This window comes from Diplotaxodon limnothrissa, linkage group LG13 (assembly GCF_057381915.1).
Source record: "Diplotaxodon limnothrissa isolate DT_005_m linkage group LG13, D_limnothrissa_male_GT1.1, whole genome shotgun sequence".
Taxonomy (NCBI): Eukaryota; Metazoa; Chordata; class Actinopteri; order Cichliformes; family Cichlidae; genus Diplotaxodon; species Diplotaxodon limnothrissa.
The window spans coordinates 1,754,153-1,775,237 of NC_140608.1; the positions used below are offsets into that span (position 1 = coordinate 1,754,153).

Here is a 21,085-nt window from a genome sequence, read left to right on the forward strand (position 1 = left end):
TTTGAGGTTTCTTTGTAGAAATTTTGCAGCTTGCATCTAGTTTGTCACTTTACATCTCTTTGCAGTCATTTTGTGTCTGTTTATGGAGATTAGGACTGTCTGCATAATCATTTTCAGTTTCTTTGTGTCCATTTTTTTTCTACTTTGCTAGGATTTAAGTGTATTGCAATTTAGCATCTTATTAGGGTAATTTGTGTCTAATTATGGATAATGCACACCCATTTTTCTGTTTGTAATGATGATCATTTCTTTGTGGCCATTCCATTTCCATTTTGTCAGTAGCACATCCTTTTAGTTACTTTTTGTCTATTGATTGGCATTTTGTTTTTTGGTCATGCTTTGCAACACATTGTGTTTATTTGATGTAATTTTATATAGTGTTGCTGTTCATTTGACCATTTTCTTTTGTCATTTTGTGTTGCTCTGTTGTAAATGCATGCCTTCCTTGGTCATTTTGCACCATTTCATGGACAATTATGGCAATTCTGCTTCTTTTTTAAGACAATTTTTTGTCAATTTTGGTTGTCTTTGTAGTCATTTAGAATCTCTTTGTGCTCATATTTCACTTCTTGAGTGATTTGGTTGTTATTTTATGTATTTGGTTTTTTTTAAGTGTCTGCATTGCCATTTTACCGTGTTATATTATCATTTTTTTTCTTCTTATGGTAATTTCCTTTCTCTATGTGCCGATATTTCCTATCTTTTTGTAGTGATTTTGTATCTCTTTGTGGTCATTTTCTGGCTGCTTCTGATTGTTTAATCTCTGTTTGGTTGTTATGTGTTTGTGTCATGGATCATCTTCAGTAGGCATGTTTAGTAAGTTATCCATTGATGTAAACCACAAAGAGGTCCTTTGCGGTCTTGGTTCAAGTGAAAATCTGAAGAAAAAAAAAAGTCTCTGAGTGATTTTTGACTCGGCTTTGTCTCTGCCGCATGGCTGATAATGAAATGACTTGAAAGATGAGAGACCGCCAAAGAAAGACGGAGATATGGAGAGGCAAGGGGAAGAGACAGAATAAGACTAAGATAGGAGACACATAGATACACTGAGACAATAAGGAGGATGTTATTCCTGCATCATTACTTCAACACCCATTCTCCCTCTACTGTCTCATCTTCTCTTTTCATTATTATTCGCACTCCCTCTCATCTTTTCTTTCTATTATTCATCCTCTCTCTTCATGTCTCTATCATTAGTTTTTATCTCTCTGTCTCTCTTGCTTTCTGTTGTTCAGACACTCAGACAAATGAGCCATGAAATATTCGCCATCAAGACACAGAGAGAGTTTCTGAGTGTGTGTATCTCTGTGTGTGTGGGTGGCAGGCTGTGCACATGAGAGTGGGTGTTTGTGTGCATTATGACTTTGGCTTTAAGTCTGTCAGGTCTACTAGCCACTCTGGAAGGTAGCCCACCTGCGTTTGATCCGACTTCTGTGATCCAAAAAGTAATTTGGCAGGCAGGAAATCAAATTGGCTGCTAAAAATTGTGAATCTAGTCATGGCTGCACAGCTGACCAGCCAAGGAGAGAGGATGTTTCACGGAGATCCTAGCCAGAAATCTCACAAGCAAATTTACTAAATTAGCACAGAAGATTGTGTTTTATTGTTTAATAAAACACAATCATCCCCTAAACCTGACTAGTTGCTATGTAAAGATATTCTTGCAGGAATTATCCCTGACCACAATATCAGGTTTTGCTGAATCATCAAAAACACGTAATTTTCTCTGTAGGTCCCTAAAGAAAACAAAATATCGTTATTTTTAATAAAGGGTAAACACTCATCCAATACCAAATTTATCTTAGAAACATTTTCCTCAACTACATGTTAAGCTGCAGGCTGCTGTGCAGAGTAATTTTTGCATGTGCAGCACAGCCTCTACGTGTTACAGCATTGAAGAACAAATATTAATTAAGCACCTCTGAAAGACATATAGTGAACAAACTTGCAATTTAGGACATTTTTAACAAATATTTTATAACAAAAAAGAACTGCTAACTAACAAGGTGGACAAAGCTTGCTGAGGAATTAACATACCATTTGTTAGGCATCTAAAGGACCCCCCCCCCCCCCCCAAAAAAAAAAAAAAAAAAAAAAATTAGTTTTGGCTAAAATGTTAGAAATGAAAAAGTTGTATTTTCTAAATTTGATAGATAAGTGAAATGACATATACACCTTGGATGAACATTTTAAAGCCCATTCATTTAAACTTTATTAGAATAGAGGATTATTAAAAAATTGTAATGTGAAAAAATTAGATAGAAAAAATATACAAAATATTATTAATAGTTGCTAACATGTTTCAAATATTAGTAAAAAGAAAAAGAAAGAAAAGGGATGAATAAAGTGATAAATGAGACAAAAGAGCCAACACCACAGGTGAGCAGTTGCCATGAAATGACAGTGGCAGAGCGGGACAGTTTCTGTACCGCTCCCTTGCTGTGACCATTATGGTACAGAAACTGATGTCTCACTCTGTGTCTGTGTGGCAAATAGTCAAGTTTTTTTTTTGATAATTCAGCTATATGATTTCTTTATAGTTTAGACTGATTCCCACATTAAAGTGTACCATGAGGTACCATGATAACCTTCAATTAATGAGAAAATAAATCTGATACAATTTATAAAAGAACATTTTTTCAACTGTTTTGAAAGCTAAAATACCAAAAAGGTAATGGGTAGTTGTGTTCTGTTGGTCAAATATTTACAATTAAAAACAGTAGACTCAAGCAGGATCTGCAAGAAAGGTCTACCAGATAAATAATACTGGTGGTATCTTCAGCTCTATGACCAAGCACTTAGGTTGTGCTGGGTAGGCAGACTTGGGGCCACTGACCACTCCTTTACTACAAAGCGAGTGCAGTGGACGAATTGCAGCCTCAAAAACAAAGATTCAGACATCTGTTTATAAATAACAAACCTATGGAATAATTTCAAACAACTCCAGGGTATGGCTGTCTATTCAAAGCAGGCTTCAGGAGTCAAGGTTCAGCTAATATAACACTGGCAGAACATTTTGATCTGTTTGTTAAGGCTCATTTTAGTAATTATCACTCCACTTCTACCATAAAGACTGATACATAAAATTCCCATGAAGACAACCCACAACAACTCTTCTTGTTATTGTTCAGTATTGTTTTTCAGTTTGAGCACGAACTATTAAAGTGCTCCAATTATATAACTTCCCACTGCATACTTTCAAATGGTTTCTGCAGAGTCGGAGGTGAGCAGGTATGCTCTTGGTGGAGGGACGGTGGAGACCGAAGCAAAGAACAATTTGCATATTCATAGATGCATAGATCTGCACATATTTAAGGGGGTGTAGAGATACATTGAAGCCATTTTCAGGCACAAAGGATTTTCTTTAAGTGTGTAATTTCTATGAAAGAAAAGGTTTAGAGATGCAATCAAGTGAACCTCTTGTAATTATTAATAATTGCTGCCTGAGCTGTGATAGAGTTATGGGATAGATTTCTGGATCAATAGATTGAAAATATCAAATGATGAATGATTACACTCTTGTTTTGTGTTTTCATATTAAATTACTCCATATTAAATTAGTAAATCAAACAATTTTTGTGGCCTCTGGAGCTCCAGTGCAGTTGTTAAGGAACTAATATATATCTGTATAAATATATAATTTATCATCTAAGATGGGCACGAAGAAAATTGCCAATCTATATTTAGATCAAGCATAACTATGGCCCAAAAAGTTCTGCAAATTTATCAAATGGTCAAAGAGCTTTAGTTGCACCAGCAGCAAACAGGACGCCTGCTTTTTTCTCTTAAATTTGGCAGATTTACAAATATAAAGGAGGGCAGCAGGTATGTAAGTTATGTCACTTAAGAGAAGCTGAGTATGAATCACTTTTTGTTTTACAGTATCCTTATTGTGATAAGTAAAATATTATTTATTTAATGAAATGTCTGTTAAGAATTCAAAAATATTTTGGACCACTGACAATAACAGAATGAAACAGATGTTTATTCATGTTAACGCTTATAAGTTAGCTACCATTTATTCTGAACCTTGTAGATTTGTTTTATAATAATATAATAATCTAAATGATGTATTTTAAGTTTCATTGAAATATTATTAAAGAAATATAATACAGATCTATAGAATTATTTATTTTATAAGACAAACTGAATTTTACTGTTAAAAAGGTGAAATATGAGTAACATAAAAATGCTACTTGCACCATAATGTAGATGTAGTCTTTCATAAAAGTATTGATACTGTCATTGACATTTAGGTCTCACAACCCATATGGAAAAGATATATATAAATCTTATAAAGTTTGTATCTGTCTTGTGCGAAACTTATATGAAAAGCATACAAGAGTGAAAACAGATATAAGATCCCTTGAAAAATTATATAAATGAAACTTGTATGTTTTGGATACATACTTAAACAATATATGAAAGTAATGAGAAAGTGGCCACTTTCATGAGTAAATCATATAAGCCTTACATGATTCACTATATGAAGTAAGCCAAATCTTATGCAAGTCTTTTATACGTTTTTTCTATTTCTTTTCCATATGGGAAAATAATGTATACGAAATTTGACTTTATAGAAGTAATAGTGTCTTCAGGCTGGGTTTTGTTTTTAAATCTGTGATGAAATAAAAAAATAACAAAAATAAATCAAATTCAGTCTTTTACAGAGACCATATATCAGATATCTCTGTCTCTGTATCATCCAGAAATATTAAAACCTCTAAAATATCAAATTAAATCTTTGTGGAATATTTCTGTCGTGCATTAATGGCTGCCACACATTATCCCAGAGACCTGTTGATGTTTCCGCAATTACCTGGTTCCAACTGAGGTCAATCATAGTTCTATAATGAGGTAATGTCCCATTAAGATAATTGGGTTAATTTGTTGCAATTAACAAGGTACTGCAGGGACAAAACAGTGTGAGTCAACCAGGGGACAACAGTTCAATAAATGTACAAAAACATTTCAAAGTCTGCAAAGTTGAAAAAACAACTGATTTGCAAAACCATTGTAAGGATAGCCTGTTCAGGTTTTAATCCCCTGCTGGGATGTTCGAGCACAGAGTAGGATGCAGTATTTATCATCCACAGTATATAAGCTGCTCTTTGGGGGTGCTATTGTCTAAAGTAGCCAGGAACATCAATTTAAATGTGTTTGCAGCACATCCCCATTCCAAATGTTACACATCCTCACCCTGTTTATGCAACACAACTTATAAAAAGTGTATAAAATCTGTTGTGGACATGAAGCCAGAGGCACGTCCATATGTTTGACATCTTTAGCACGACATCGCTTCTGAGGTTAAAACTCCTTATGTGCTGTGGGTCTAAAGAAGTTGTTGTCAGTTTAAGGCTCTATAAAGTCGTGAAGCACCCTGGCTCTTAATACTGCTTGTTTGTGTATTTCTGTGTTTGTTTTTTTCCCCCCATTTGATGGAAAAGACCCAAAACGTGTTTTAAGTCCCAACTTTTCACATGCTAATACTTGGAGAGAAGCTTTCTCACCAGGTAACATACACGGTAAGGCTCCTGAATACCATTTTGCCAGATGAGTCAAATTTGCATAATGATGTCGTTGGCATAATCTCTCGATTTGAGAAGAAGGGGATTCATATCCCTTTTGGGACCACTATTTTCCCACTTATTTTACTTTGATCCATCCATCCATATATTCATTCATTTTCTCCCATTTATCAGGGTCTGGGTTGCAGGGGCAGCAGTCTAAACAGAGATGCCCAGAGCACCCTCTCGCCAGAAACCTCCTTCGGCTCATACGGGAGGATAATGAAGCCTTCCCAAGTCACCTGAGAGACATAATCTTTCCAGCATGTCCTGGGCCTGCCCCGGGGTCCTCTCCCAATTGGTTATTCTCTAAAACACCTCCCATGGAAAACGTCCAGGAGGCATCCTAGTTAGATGCCACACTACAATGCAGGAAAGCAGTGGTTCATGCAAATCACTGAGGGGAGCCCAGGAAGCTAATTGCCCCACTTGCATCTGCAATCTTATTCCCACCTATGGACACAGTTTGTACTCATAGATGACACTAAGTGGGGACAGAATCATAGATTTGGTTTGGTTGTGTTTAGGCACTTTGTCTACTTGGTTACGTTTAGCGAAAGGGATTTGGATATATATATATATATACCTGGATCCCCCGTAGCCGGTTACCAAGATTACGTGAAGTACCCTCAGAAGGTCTGCTAGATGATGTTAATGCAGCACTACGGGCAATACCTACAACCACGATTACCGACACTAACAAGCTGATCTACAATACGGCAGCAGTGATCAGTGAGATGCTTGGCCACAAGTTGAACAGCGACAAGGGGCAGTACCCTCCATGGAGAAGGAGGCTAGAGGGCAAGATCAAAGTAGCACGGAGGGAGGTTAGCCAACTAACGGAGTTGCAGAAAGGTGCGACAAATAAGGTGCCTAAGAAATACAGCAAGCTGTCCATACCTGAGGCCTTGGAAACTGCCAAGCAAAGACTCACAGCCTTGGCCAGCCGCTTGAGGAGGTACACCAGAGAGATAGAAGGCAGGAGAATAAACCAGCTGTTCTCCACAGAACCAGCAAAGGTGTACTCTCAGTGGCAAGGGAACAATAAGAGAACAGCACCACCAAGGCTGGAGACGGAGCAATACTGGAAGAGCATATGGGAGAAGGATGCAACCCATAACGGCAATGCTCAGTGGCTAGAGGATCTGAGGGCAGACCACAGCGACCTCCCTGAACAGGGTCCAGTAACCATCACAGTGGCAGATATCCAAGAAAAGGTCTCCAGTATGAAGAGTTGGACAGCACCAGGGCCCGACATGGTTCACGCCTACTGGCTGAAGAAGCTGACTGCACTCCACGAGCGTCTGGCAGCACAAATGAACCAGCTGCTAGTTAACGAGAGACACCCGGAATGGCTAACTGAAGGCCGGACGGTCCTGATCCCCAAGGACCCCAAGAAGGGACCGGTCCCCTCCAACTACCGACCAATAACCTGCCTCAGTACTACATGGAAGCTCCTGTCAGGCATCATATCGGCTAAGATGAACAGGCACATGGGTCAATACATGAGCGGGACACAGAAAGGAATTGGCAAGAATACCAGAGGCGCAAAACACCAGCTACTGGTAGACAGAACAATCAGCCGAGACTGCAAGACCAGACTGACCAACCTGTGCACTGCCTGGATTGATTACAAGAAGGCCTATGACTCAATGCCCCACAGCTGGATACTGGAATGCCTAGAATTGTACAAGATCAATGGGACCCTAAGAGCCTTCATCAGGAACTCAATGGGGATGTGGCGTACAACACTAGAGGCCGACTCCAAGCCCATAGCACAAGTCACCATCAAGTGCGGGATCTACCAAGGAGATGCTCTGTCCCCACTGCTGTTCTGCATAGGCCTGAACCCCCTCAGTGAGATCATTAACAAGACTGGCTACGGATACCGACTACGGAACGGAGCAGTTGTCAGCCACCTCCTGTACATGGATGACATCAAGCTGTATGCCAAGAGTGAACGAGACATCGATTCACTGATCCACACTACCAGGCTATACAGCAATGACATTGGAATGTCGTTCGGACTGGAGAAGTGTAGTCGGATGGTATCAAAGAGAGGGAAGGTAGTCAGAACTGAGGGGATTAAACTACCAGAAGGCAACATTGCAGACATAGAGGACAGTTACAAGTACCTGGGGATCCCGCAGGCAAATGGGAACCATGAAGAGGCCGCTAGAAAGGCTGCAACCACCAAGTACCTGCAGAGGGTCAGGCAAGTCCTGAGGAGTCAGCTGAATGGTAAGAACAAGATCCAGGCCATCAACACGTACGCGCTGCCCGTGATCAGGTACCCTGCTGGGGTAATAGGCTGGCCAAAGGAGGAGATAGAAGCCACTGACATAAAGACAAGAAAGCTCCTTACCATGCATGGAGGGTTTCACCCCAAGTCCAGCACCCTGAGGCTGTACGCTAAGCGGAAGGAAGGGGGCCGGGGACTGGTGAGTGTCAGCACCACAGTCCAGGATGAGACAAGGAACATCCAAGAATACATTGGGAAGATGGCCCCAACTGACCGAGTGCTCAGTGAATACCTCAGGCAGCAGAAACCCAAGAAAGAGGAGGGAAACGAGGAACCATCATGGAAGGACAGGCCCCTGCACGGTATGTACCACCGGCAGATAGAGGAGGTGGCTGATATCCAGAAATCCTACCAGTGGCTGGACAAAGCTGGACTGAAAGACAGCACAGAGGCACTAATCATGGCAGCACAAGAACAAGCTCTGAGCACAAGATCCATAGAGGCTGGGGTCTATCACACCAGGCAAGACCCCAGGTGCAGGCTGTGTAAAGATGCCCCAGAGACAATCCAGCACATAACAGCAGGGTGCAAGATGCTAGCAGGCAAGGCATACATGGAACGCCATAACCAAGTGGCCGGCGTAGTGTACAGGAACATCTGTGCCGAGTATAACCTGGAAGTCCCGAGGTCAAAATGGGAGATGCCCCCAAGGGTGGTGGAGAATGACCGAGCTAAGATCCTGTGGGACTTCCAGATACAGACGGACAAAATGGTGGTGGCTAACCAACCGGACATAGTGGTGGTAGACAAACAGAAGAAGACGGCCGTAGTGATCGATGTAGCGGTTCCGAATGACAGCAATGTCAGGAAGAAGGAACACGAGAAGCTGGAGAAATACCAAGGGCTCAGAGAAGAGCTCGAGAGGATGTGGAGGGTGAAGGTAACGGTGGTTCCCGTGGTAATCGGAGCACTAGGTGCGGTGACTCCCAAGCTAGGCGAGTGGCTCCAGCAGATCCCGGGAACAACATCGGAGATCTCTGTCCAGAAGAGCGCAGTCCTGGGAACAGCTAAGATACTGCGCAGGACCCTCAAGCTCCCAGGCCTCTGGTAGAGGACCTGAGCTTGAAGGATAAACCGCCCGCAGGGGCGTGCTGGGTGTTTATATATATATATATATATATATATATATATATATATATATATATATATATATATATACACACACACACACACACACACACACACACACACACACACACACACACACACACACACACTCTTCAACAACTTGAACCACATGATAAAGAGCAAATTTCTTCCATTTGCAAAGAGGTTTCTCCTCCTTTGTTAAATGGTTCTGTGAAAACACCAGCAAGCATATTGAAGTCTAGTTTACAACACAAGAAGATGAAAAAAGTTGATGGTAAGTGGCTAACCTCTAAGTGGAAATGAGTTCTGACCAAGGCTACGTCCACACGTACCCGGGTATTTTTGAAAACGCAGATTTTTCTATGGGTTTGCACCTTTCGTCCACACGAAAACGGCGTTTTCGGTCACTGAAAACGGAGATTTCTAAAAATGCCGGCCAGGGTGGATATTTTCGTAAACTCCGTTTTTGCATTTGCATGTGGACGAAAAAAAACGGAGAAAACGCAGCGTCAGAGGTGTGCGCCTTTTTTGACGTCACACTGTGCGCCACGTTATTGTTTCGGTGAAATTAATTTCTACAATACTGTTACTGTTAATTTTACTCTCTCTCTCTTACATACACACACAGTTACTGTCCCTCCACACATACGACTCGGTTCTGCTTCTATGCCCCAGCTTTGTTTACTATTTCCCACCGAGGCTTCTAGACTTCTGATTGGCCAACATTTCTACACGGTTAGGAATATATCGCCACCTGTTGCTTTGGCATGTTCCTAGCAGCGTTTTCCTTCATTTCTGCGTTTACGTGTGGACGGGATTATTTTTTTAAATGAAAACGGAAAATCTCCGTATTCAAAAATACCCGTGTACGTGTGGACGTAGCCCAAATATCAATATGTGATAACTTGGAGGTAAGAACAATTTGTCACTTTTCTGTGAGAGACATTAGGTTGGATCAAAACATTTCAGTATCACTTCGGGCCACCAGGTGTGCATGTTTTACAAAAATACCTCCAGTGTCACAGTGTCTTTGTTCTAATTAGATGAATGTCAGTCTGTGCTGGTTGCATGAGTCCTTAATTACCACTTCAGCATTCTCTACAAACTGGAACTCTCCACTTCAGAGATCCTGCGTGTACTGTACCATATTTCACAATGTTCACATTATTTTGACACACAATGACAAAAATATACTCAAGGACAAGCATTCACACATTATTCTCATGTGGCTTATACCTATTTCTAGACCCATAATCATTCCAAATATACAGAAGCCTAAAGATAATGGGCTTCTAATTTAAAGCATGTATAAATAAACAGACCAGGTCATACTGTGTATGCCTCTTGTAATTAGTTGTACTCTTGGATTTTACTTCTAGTAAACTGCCAGCAATGGTGGCTTTGGAGCCATTTTGGCACTTATTTTTTGGCACATCTTCACGCAGGAGAACTTGTAGCCATCTGATATTCTCTAAATCTACTAGTTGTTATTTCAACCACGAAGCTGACAAATGTTTTTCTACTTGGCTGCCAGTATGAATGAAGCAAACACTCAAACCAAAGTACATTTACTTGGCTGCAGCCTTTAATGTCTAACTGCAGAAAGCGTCCTGTCCCACCAACACAATAATAACCACATTTGTAATAACCAAGTAAACCGAGTAAGATATCCTTATACTAGCCTGTCTTAGCCATAAACACCAAATAATATAATGCATTTCTGATAATGCAACAAACAAACATAATAATAATAATAATAATAATTTATAATAATTTATTCATGCAACCTATAGAATAACTTGGATCCAGTTTCACTGCTTCTAAAAGTTTGCAATCGTAAAAAATAGACATCAAGTTGTGGGTGTTGCAATGATCAGGTGGTTACTTTATTATTTTATCTCAGTGTATCAGTGTCTTCTTTGACTGACTGTAGTTGAACTTACTGTGTGATGTAATGACACCAAAGATGATGATGACCATCTGATGATGTATCAATTCAATGAGGGAAGCAAACAAACAAACCAAAAACACGAAACAATGCAAAATATCAAATCAAAAGCTTATTTTCAAAGTTACCAATGGTCATACATGGGTTCCCAGTCAGTAAGGCAGATGATTCTGGTGAAAGGTCACACGTGAGCAGAGTCACACTATGAAAAACATGCAAGAAAAATTTAAAATAGGGAAAAAAACCCCACATGGGATAAATACTGGGAAAGAAAAACACAAGGAGTCAAATCTAGCTCAAGGAATATCCACTTGGAAGCTTGACTGGACAGTGACAAGACAATCTGGCGAGGGAAACAGGGGAGTGTGTACGCTGGGGAGAGCGATTAACTGATCAAGAACAGGTGGTGGAGGAAATTGGGGAGAAAACCAACAAAGGGAGGAAGTTAAACTGACAGCAATGAAAAGGGATCACAGAGAATCGCCCGAGGCTAAGCATGGTCAAAACTGAAAAACCATGACTGATGCACACCTTGTTTAAATCACTGCAGAAATACTCAAGAAGTCATTTTTTTAAATCCAAGTAATAGTTCTTGCTGTCCAGCAGTGACAGTTTCCTTCAGTTTGGCACCCAGGAAAATTTTGAGCCTCTTTATACTCCACACACATTCTTTCAGTGCTGTTGTCAGCAATGGCATAAAAAGACAGAGTCCAGAGAAGACCTTACTGCAGCGCGATGAGGTTAAGCACAGACGCATCCAGTCGGCTGGGGACAGCTCGGCCTTTATAGTCCCAGCTACTGGTGGTGCTTTTAGGCAGCAGCCTCTCTTTGTTGCAGTCCCTCAGTGCAGAAACTCTGACTCTACCAGCATACTTTGACTCTGACAACATGTTATAAAATGTGTAGTAATCCCGCAGGTCCCCTGCATGTACAAAACAAGAAGTTGTTTTGGCTAACTGAAATGCAGCAGCTCCAACAGCTGAGTGAGCAGGAGTGTGCTCCCCAGAGCAAAGCTTGAAATACAGCCAAACATTTCTGTGCAGCTCTTCTGACATAAATTCACATCAGTGGATACTGAAAGTAAAACAAGTTACCTATAGTAATATAAAATTATTACCATGATTAATAATAATAATAGTCATGATAATAATAGTGCAAAAGTCTTGAGCTACATCCCTCATTTCATTGTATTTTGCCTCTTAAGATGCAGACTTTTTAAAGATTTCTTGAGACTTATGAATAGTTCTCTGGACTTTCTGAAGGTTTTTCAATGTTTTACTTTCAGTCCAGTCCTTCTACATCCAAAGAAGAATGTCCTTCAAGAAGCCTGGAGAAGTATTCCCGAGGTCTGCTTAAAAAATTACAATGAAGTTGCCTAAAAGGGTTCAGGCTGTGGTGATAGTATATGCTGTATTCCTATGTTTCAGTATAATGCTGCAGCATTTTCCCATTTTCCTAGTAAACCATAAAGAAGACTCAAGACTCTTGCAAAGTGCTATATGCAGACAAGTGTTCTTTGCATTGCCTCCTTTCCTTGAATGTCTTTTTCCATGCTTGCAAATCTAAGTTTGATTTTTAATATTCATTTTTTTTCAAAGGCATTACTGACATCTGCGATTAAAACTATGTATGACAAGAATCTGTACACATTTCTGTTATTAGTAGAGAAATAACTGTTGAATCTCTAATGAATCACATACTCGAAAGAATGAATCTGAAAGTCGTTTTGCTGGTTTGATTATTGGGGTAAACAAAGATTCAAACACAACACTGGCATTTTTATCAGTCCCAATATCAGGAGAGCTTTCTTTTAAACAACTGTTTGTTTGGTTTTTTTTTTTACTTTTCTTATATATTACATACTTATAATGGTGGACGTTTATGTTAAAGGTGGCCATAGTTTCAAATAATGAGATGAGCATATGCATTTTATTTATATATAGAATTTTACTCTTGGTTTTGCATGATATCATACAGAGCAGAGCTGTTTGGAAGGAAGTTGGCTTTGAGGGAGGGTAGAGCTAAAAAGACTTGGATGACTTGGAGGGCATGCAAAGCTGCTCTGTCCAACAAAAGAAATACATACCTGGACCTGATCCAAATAGGTTGCCTTTAATTCATATAGAATAGCATCAAGGCTATAAAAAGACCTTTACTGCAAATACTATGTTTACTTTCTTTCTTTCTAAATCAGCTTACCTCCCTTAAACAAACACTGTTATTTTCAAAGAGCAACCAATTCAGTTTTCAGTTATATGTACATGAGCTTGTCTGTACATCTTCTGGCAGGACGGGTCATTCTGTTCTTGAACCATTTCCAATCTCCAGTAAATGAACAAGGGACAATATTCGCTGGACTACCAGACCTTACAAAGCACTCATCAATTGAAGACTCATGGAGGAAATAAAGGGACTGAAACTCTCATATTTAGCCTTAAATTGGAAGGGTTTTTATATTTATCCACTGAAGGCAAAATACATTTCTGTAGCTCTAAAACTGAGTCTGTTAGTTTCTAAAATGTAATAGAGCTGGTCTGCCATAATGTGAAGGCCTTGATGTTCTCACAACAAATTAATAAATGCTTATTTCCCCTCTAGAAGACCAGAACCTACAGATAATATAATATAATATAATATAATATAATATAATATAATATAATATAATATAATATAATAGGTCCTTCTTGGAGACTGGTACATTTGATAAAATGGTGAACCATGTTTCCTTCTTCTTGCAATTAGAACATACTTATTCCGACTACACACACTTGACACACACACGAGAACAGTACCATTTAACTGAATTTGATTTTCCTTTTTTATTGCAAGCCTTTATTTTTCCAGAAGGGATGTAATGATGAAAAAACCTGCCAAAACCACACATGAATAAAACGGATCAAATGCAAAGAAAATTATAACTGCGTTTAATATAAAGACACAAAATAACAGCGCACGAGTCAATAGCTCCATGTGGCCCTTTGAAAAGATGATCAATAAAAAATGTGGCATTCTTTGGTCGGTGGTAATAAAGTAACCTCATATTTACTTATATTACATATTTTATTGACTTTTGGCACTCTGAGATATTACACAGAGGCCTTACTAGTAGTGAGCAGTGACTTCATCTTTCCTTGCTGCATGCTCTTTAAAAGGTTGACTCAGTTTTTCTTATTGAATGCTGCTAACCTTCCAGGCTACTTATCACCTAGTTGTCACATCAGCCGGTATTCATTATAAGCAGTGAAAGAACATTTAAAGAGCTCAGTCAGTATAAAGGTGAACAAATGCCGCAGCATTTCCTACAGATCTCGTCTTTTTCTTCATACACTGACAGAAAATATTCAATAATTCATCTTTCTTTCATTTCTTTCTCCTTTTTTTTTTTTTTTTTTGAAAAATGTTTTGACCTTGTCCCTAATTTTTAGTGCATTAAAGTGATGATTAAGCCACACCATGGGCAGCATAAAATGATCAATATTCTCCTTTTTATTCCCTTAAACCTGATAAAAGAGTCTATCTACATCCTGACTGTGGTTTGTCATTAGTGTTAAGAAAGTACAAGCTTGGAGAAAGAACATAACCCTGAGGGAGACAGAGGAAGAGAAATCTGTCAGTAAGAAAGTCATTTACAGGAGCAGCTCAGTGAGCATGCGAGGCAGGAAAAAAGCTGCAGAGGGGCTTCACTTCACACATCAGACTTATCAAGCCAGTTACAAGACATCGAAAATCAAATTAGTTACAGCCGACAGCTTTGTTTCACCAAAAGTAAAACATTTCAAGATATTGAGTTGAGCGGGGCAAAATGTGGACTATTTGATGCTTTATATTCTATTTCTTTCATATATTTTCTTCAACTTGAAATGTAAAAAAAAGCAGAGGAGTCAAGATGAAACACTCAGGTCTAATCAGATGTTGACAATTACAGTAACAAGACATAACAGACAATTCTGCATCTGCAAGCAGATATGAGCCCTGTTTTGATTTCATAATATGAAAAAGGAAACTCAAATTCAGACAAATGTATACCAGCTGTCTGTAGGTCTATGGAGAAAGTTATCTTTTCTTCTAATAGCTTCATTCCAACCTTTCAACATTAGTCAAGTGTCCAGAATCATGAAATCAAGAGGATGCTCATGTTGCTCTGCATCTAACGGTTGTATCTTATTTATAATTTACCTATTGACTTCTTGTTAATGTCTATATAATCAGATATCATCATATAAATATGTAGAATTTGTAACCAAGGGACAAGATCTTCAGTACCAGAAGTCTTCTAGTTTTTTTTGTTATTTCTCGTGAGCAATCATGTTTGAACATGCTTTGGCTGCACGCAAGTACCAAAATACAATCTTGAAAGCATCAATTTCCATTTTAAAGAATTAGAAATGAAAGAATTGGACATTCATCATTGGGTATAGATATAATGCATGTTCTGTATTATTGTGGCTAGACCAGAATCCATAAAAACTGGGAGTTGTACCCAGAAAATCAAGTCAACAGACTAGCCAATAGGTTCATATTGGCATGTTGATAAGATGAAGGTCCATCAGAGTTGCTTTTGCGTTTCCATCCATCTTTTTAACTGCATATCCAATTCAGGCTTCTACACTAGGATAGGGTCCAGTACACAAGACAGGTTGCCAGTCTATCGTAGAGCCAGCACGGGAGACAGACAACCATTCATGCTCACATTCACACCTGTGACCAATTCCGAGTGAACTAATCACCAATTAACCAAATATGCATGTATTAAAATGTGAGAGCAACTAGAGAGAACCCCTGCAAGCACAGGGAGAGCATGTAAGCTCTACACAGAAGTATGGAAATATGCTATTTAGTTATATGATTTAGTAAATTTGGTGAAAGTGATTGAAAGTGAATTCCCTGTTTTTTCTTTTCTTTTTTTCCTGGTGTCTCATGAAGGGAAAACAGATTTATTCAATTCAGTTTCAGCTCAGTTGTATTCATATGGCATCAAATCACAACAACAGTTGACTCAAGGCGCTTTATTTTGTAAGGTAAAGACCCTACAATAATGCAGTCAACCCCAACAATCAGATGACCCTTTATGAGCAAGCACTTGGTGACAGTCGGAAAGAAAAACTCCCTTTTAACAGCAAGGCACTAGCCTCATGGAGGGACATCATCGTTCGCCACGGTTTGGGGATAATGGGAGAAAGACAGGACAAAAAACATGTTATGGAAGAGAGCCAGAGATTAATAATAAGTAATATTTAAATGCACAGTGGTGTGTAAAGACATAGAGAGTCAAACAGCCAAGACAATGTTACTGCAGCTACTTTTACTTAAGTCTCTTCAAACTCATCTGCAACTGAATAATGTTTGAGTAATGCTTGAACAGACACAGTTGGATGAATTACCAATCACCCACTTAGGTCACAAGGCAGAACAGTGAGATGTTATGCTCATTCTCTCATGAACCAAACACCTGAGCACTGAAATAAACTGGAAATTAAAGCAGGGAATGCAGCAGCCAGCATCACATCTGTATTTTTAAATGCAGTTGTTTACCAGCTTTTGGAGATTGACTGATATGTCGTGACTCACCTCTACTTCAGTTAGCTGAGTTTTTTTTTTTTTTTTTTAAATACATGTGGTCTGACTAAGCAGCTATTCAGAAATTGTTTTTCACACTGAAAACTGTGCTTGTAAGATGTAGTGTGGATTTGGGAGGTTACTTTTTCTCCTCACAACTGTGCATCTGAGTTTGTCCAAAGGGTTTTAAAAAATTCATTCACTCTACAGGTCAGACAATTTCCCAAACTCTTCCACAAAGCTCTCCCACAACTGAAGTAAAAAAACAAAATAAAATAAAATTTTAAAAAAGGAATGCGATTTTCAAAGAACAGCAAGAAAACATCTTTATTTTGTTGCACAGCAGTGCACCAAAAGCTTCTAAACTGTAATGTGTTTTAATTTGAGTTTACTGAGCAGCAATTTCCAAACTATCCAGCAAGTCATGTGTAATGGACATGGAAACCCATCCTCAGCGGGCTTAATGCAACCCAACGACATCTTTAATGACATAATGCAAACCTATGCCGTCTTTGATTAAATAATGCAAATGTAATGTTTCGTTGTGTAATAGAATAATGCAACATAAATTCGTTAGTTAATGGAATTATGGTAGCTACGGTAATCACTTCTCTGATGAGCTAATGCTGAGTAAAGGAGGAGATCCCTGCGGTAATGGCAGAGGATGGCAGCCGTTCTGGGACGTTGAGGGATTAAGGGAGGTTGTCTGCGTTTCCCCTCTGCTTTTGTCACAGGCTTTCTGTTTGTCTCTGTCTGTCCTCTATCACATTTTCTGTCTTTGTCTTTCTGTCTCTGGCCCCTCCTCTCCCACAGACCTCTTCACAATGCTCACAGTGCTCAGGAAGCTTCTCGATTTTTAGAGACAAAAAGTTGGAATTTTCCAACTTATGCAATCTGTGACGCACACACACACAGCCGAGTACCCAGACCTCCACTGAAGGTCGTGTCACAGATTGAGTTTTCCCTGCTTTAAAAGATAAATCAATCTTCCATTAATGGAGAATGTGTGTGTCTGCGTGTGTGCGTGCGTGTTAAAATCTTGCATTGCATTTGTGAAAGCACGTGGGCTTTAGACACACTTCTGTATGTTCTGTATAAAGAGAAATGATCACATATGGGTTTGCAAAACTGTGTGTGTTTTTTTTGTGCGTGTATATTTGGGTGTGTATCAGCTCGTGTGTGTGTGTGTTCACTCAGACACTCAGATTGCTGATCAATAATTGTGATTGAAGGGCCCATTAGCCATCGGAAGCAATAGAGACAGCATCACTCCAAATGACAAACTCAACAATGAACACACACAGACACACACACACAAACACTCACGCACACACAATATGACAGGTAACAAATTAAAAGCTTGAGTATGATGAATACACATCCCCATAAACGCATTTTACAACCGATACTGGTTATGGCTGTAATTTACCACTCCAGCCAACACAGAGGGATTTTCCACAAACACATTTTGTTTTCATCTTGCTTCCTATGGCCAACTTTCAAAATCATGATTTATAAATATGCAAACACACTTTGAAATGTACTTTTCCATCTTTATCTGATAAGTCAGATTTTATTTTTCTTTACATAATCTAAATGGCTGTGAACTGATTTTTCGAGTCTATGACTAATAATTTAATCAGCAGGCGGCTTAATGCAGTTTTGTTTCTGTCTTCTCTTCTTTTTTCTTCGATAAGGAAAGAGTATATGAGGTAAATCTGCTTTAGACATGGTCATAAGAGACATTTACACTTTACAAAATGCACAGCTAAAGTGCTTTTATTATTATTTTATTATTTTCTGTTAACTATTTACTGTTAGAATTGGGAATGCTCATATTAAACATGTGCATATGTGCATTTGATCCCTGTGAGCGAAAAGGTTTCAGACTGCGCTAAATGCTCATTTTTTGTAAGCTTGGACCTGTAAGACATCAGACAGATGGGATATCCCTTATATGCTCCTCTGAAGCACACAGCCCTGGCTGTAGGCACATTCAATCCTTGTGCTAATAAGGGGCAAGGCTGGCTTAAAGGAAGAGGAAAGGATGCTAAAATACCTTGCTACAGACAGGGCATAAACTAAAAGTGGCTGCATCAGTGCAGATAATAACATCAAAATACTCCTTGATTTTGAACAATGAGAATCAAAGCTACTGTAGCAGACCTGAAGATTACATAAAGGATATGAAAATGAGCATCACTGGTCCTCTTTATGTGAAAATGGCAATATGAAAAACATCTGTATTTTAAATTCCACTTGGCAGAAGTCAAATTCCTTAAGGGTATCAACACTAAAAGTGTTCATCATGCAAACTGGGCTTTTCCACAGTTAAATCATGTAGCCCGAAGGTCCTTAAAGTTTATATATTTATTTTTTATCCTGTGCAATAAGATGAAAATAAAAACATTCTGTGTAACTCTGAGGCTTTGTTAGTTTGTTTGGTTTTGCATAACAATCTACGTCTTTGTAATCAGCTATTTCTCTCAAAACACCTTCAGGGCCTTCACATACATTTATGCATTGTATTTAACATCTTGATCAGATGATTTGAATACAAAAAACATATTAGCTAGTTAATACTTTACAGTGCTTTAGTATAAGTATTGTTTGTAATTTCTGTTGGGATATTGTGAGAATGACTATTTTCAATCTAATTTAACAAACTCTACATTTTTTAAAAGCTGCATGCCTTGTGATCCGAATAGTGTTACGTATTTTAAAATGTCATCTAGCCCAGAAAAATACAATCACCAGTAATGATATTTTCATTTCATTTGTTTAATTGGGTTCTCTTTATCGCCTTTGAGGACTTGTGTGCAGATCTGGTGAAGTTTAGTTCATGTTTGTTGGAGATATGTAGAAAATATATATTAGAGGGTTTACAAATCTTTTTTCTTATTCTGTAATAAGCAGAGTGTTTACACAGAAAAACCATTACCTAAAATTCATTACGGTCAGCACACATAGACAAATCGAAAAGATCTCTGATCTGCATTATCTCTAATGACCAGCACTCGGGTGACTTCTCTTGTTGCACAAAAGAAGTCCAATTGTAAAGAAGACCTTGAGAATATGACTTCACTTTTCACTCAGACTATGACTTGAGTAACAGTTTAAGAAGAGTTTACAGTCTCAGTCACTGGTTGCAAGTCTTGTGCATTATACCATGATATTCATTTAGAAACTTATGGTCCCGTCTAAAATAGATGATAAAGCAAGGTATGATAGGGTAGGTAGGGTTTCTACTCTTGTCAGTGACAGGCTGCTACTGTATAAACCTGGGGGGTCCTTCGTCTTTCACCCTCACCTTCCTGCCAGGGTTCAAGATACCATGATGTCAAAGGACATACTGAAGAGTCAAGGTTTCAATATCCAGTCAATGCATTCAGTTAGTTCATTTCACTTCATCCATCCATTCTATTCTGATTATCCAATTCAGGGTCATGGGCTGCTGGAGTGTATCCCAGCTATGATAGGGCGAGAGACAGGGTACACCCTGCACAGGTCACCAGCCTGTTACAGGGCCAGCACAGAAAAACAGACAACCAGTATGGAAACCCAGTAGGTTTTCAATTAGATGGCTCCCAGTGACCAAGTACTACACAGAGGGAGAGGAAAACTCCCTTTTAACAGAACAAAACCTCTGCAGAACAAGCAGGGCAAACATCTGTCCTGACCAGCTCGGGGGTGAGAAGAAAAAAAAAAGGCACAGGGAAACAGAACACACACTGGCCTGGGACAGAGAAGACACAGTTTTATGACATGCAGAGATGGTGTACAAACGCCTATAATAGAGGAGGGTGGGAAAGAAATGGTCTGTGTATCACAGAAAGTCTGAGTTTGATTTGGCCCTAATTACAAGCTTTATTAAAAAGAATGATTTAAGTCTGTTCTTAATTTTCAAAAGTCCAAAGGGAAAAGTGTGTATAGGAGGAAGCTATAGCCAAACTTTTAAAGAGATAAAACTGTGATAGTTTGCTGAAAATTAATCTGGAAAGAAACTTTGTGTGATACAGCTTCATCTTTGTTTTTCCTCCTTTTTTTCACACTGTACTCCCTTTGCACTAACCAGAATCCTTTTGCACATGAAATAAAGAAAATAATATGCTTCATGCTTCAAAAAGTACCATTTAAAAAATGAATATTTTTCTAATAAAAAATCATCATAAACTGAGAATAAAGAGCCATATGTCTTGTTAATGGAGCAATAACTCCCAAGGTCACCACACAGACACAATATAAGAAATGATATTTTCATATTAAGACTTCACTCCTTTCTCCTTGTCTGATTTCCTTCTCACCTTTGTCTCTCGGTAGGAGGAGGGGGACTCGAGGTTTTACTGTGAGCTCTGCGATAAGCAGTATCTGAGACACCAACAGTTTGACAACCACATCAACTCCTACGACCATCACCACAGGCAGGTGAGTCATGCCACCTTAACAAGGCACCAAGAGGTCTGGTTTATCCTGCCACAGAACACCTTAAACCTTCCAGACCAAGGTCATGGATTTATTACATCCCAGTGCCACAACAAGCACTCGAGTCTGATTTCAGACACACGGCACACTCGCTGTGGTCTACAAAATCCCACTAACACATAACCGTATCCATCCTCATGA

At 39.0% G+C, this 21,085-nt stretch overlaps 1 protein-coding gene across 2 annotated transcripts in view; it reads left to right on the plus strand.

Annotated features, from left to right (window-relative positions):
* The window catches only part of LOC146619656 (uncharacterized), an 83,747-nt gene that overhangs the window by 41,991 nt on the left and 20,671 nt on the right, over positions 1-21,085 (plus strand). For both annotated transcript variants that reach the window (XM_085369714.1, XM_085369715.1), the window contains exon 2: positions 20,783-20,887. In XM_085369714.1, the coding sequence (XP_085225840.1) occupies positions 20,783-20,887 (105 nt within the window). The remainder of the gene's footprint in view (positions 1-20,782; positions 20,888-21,085) is intronic.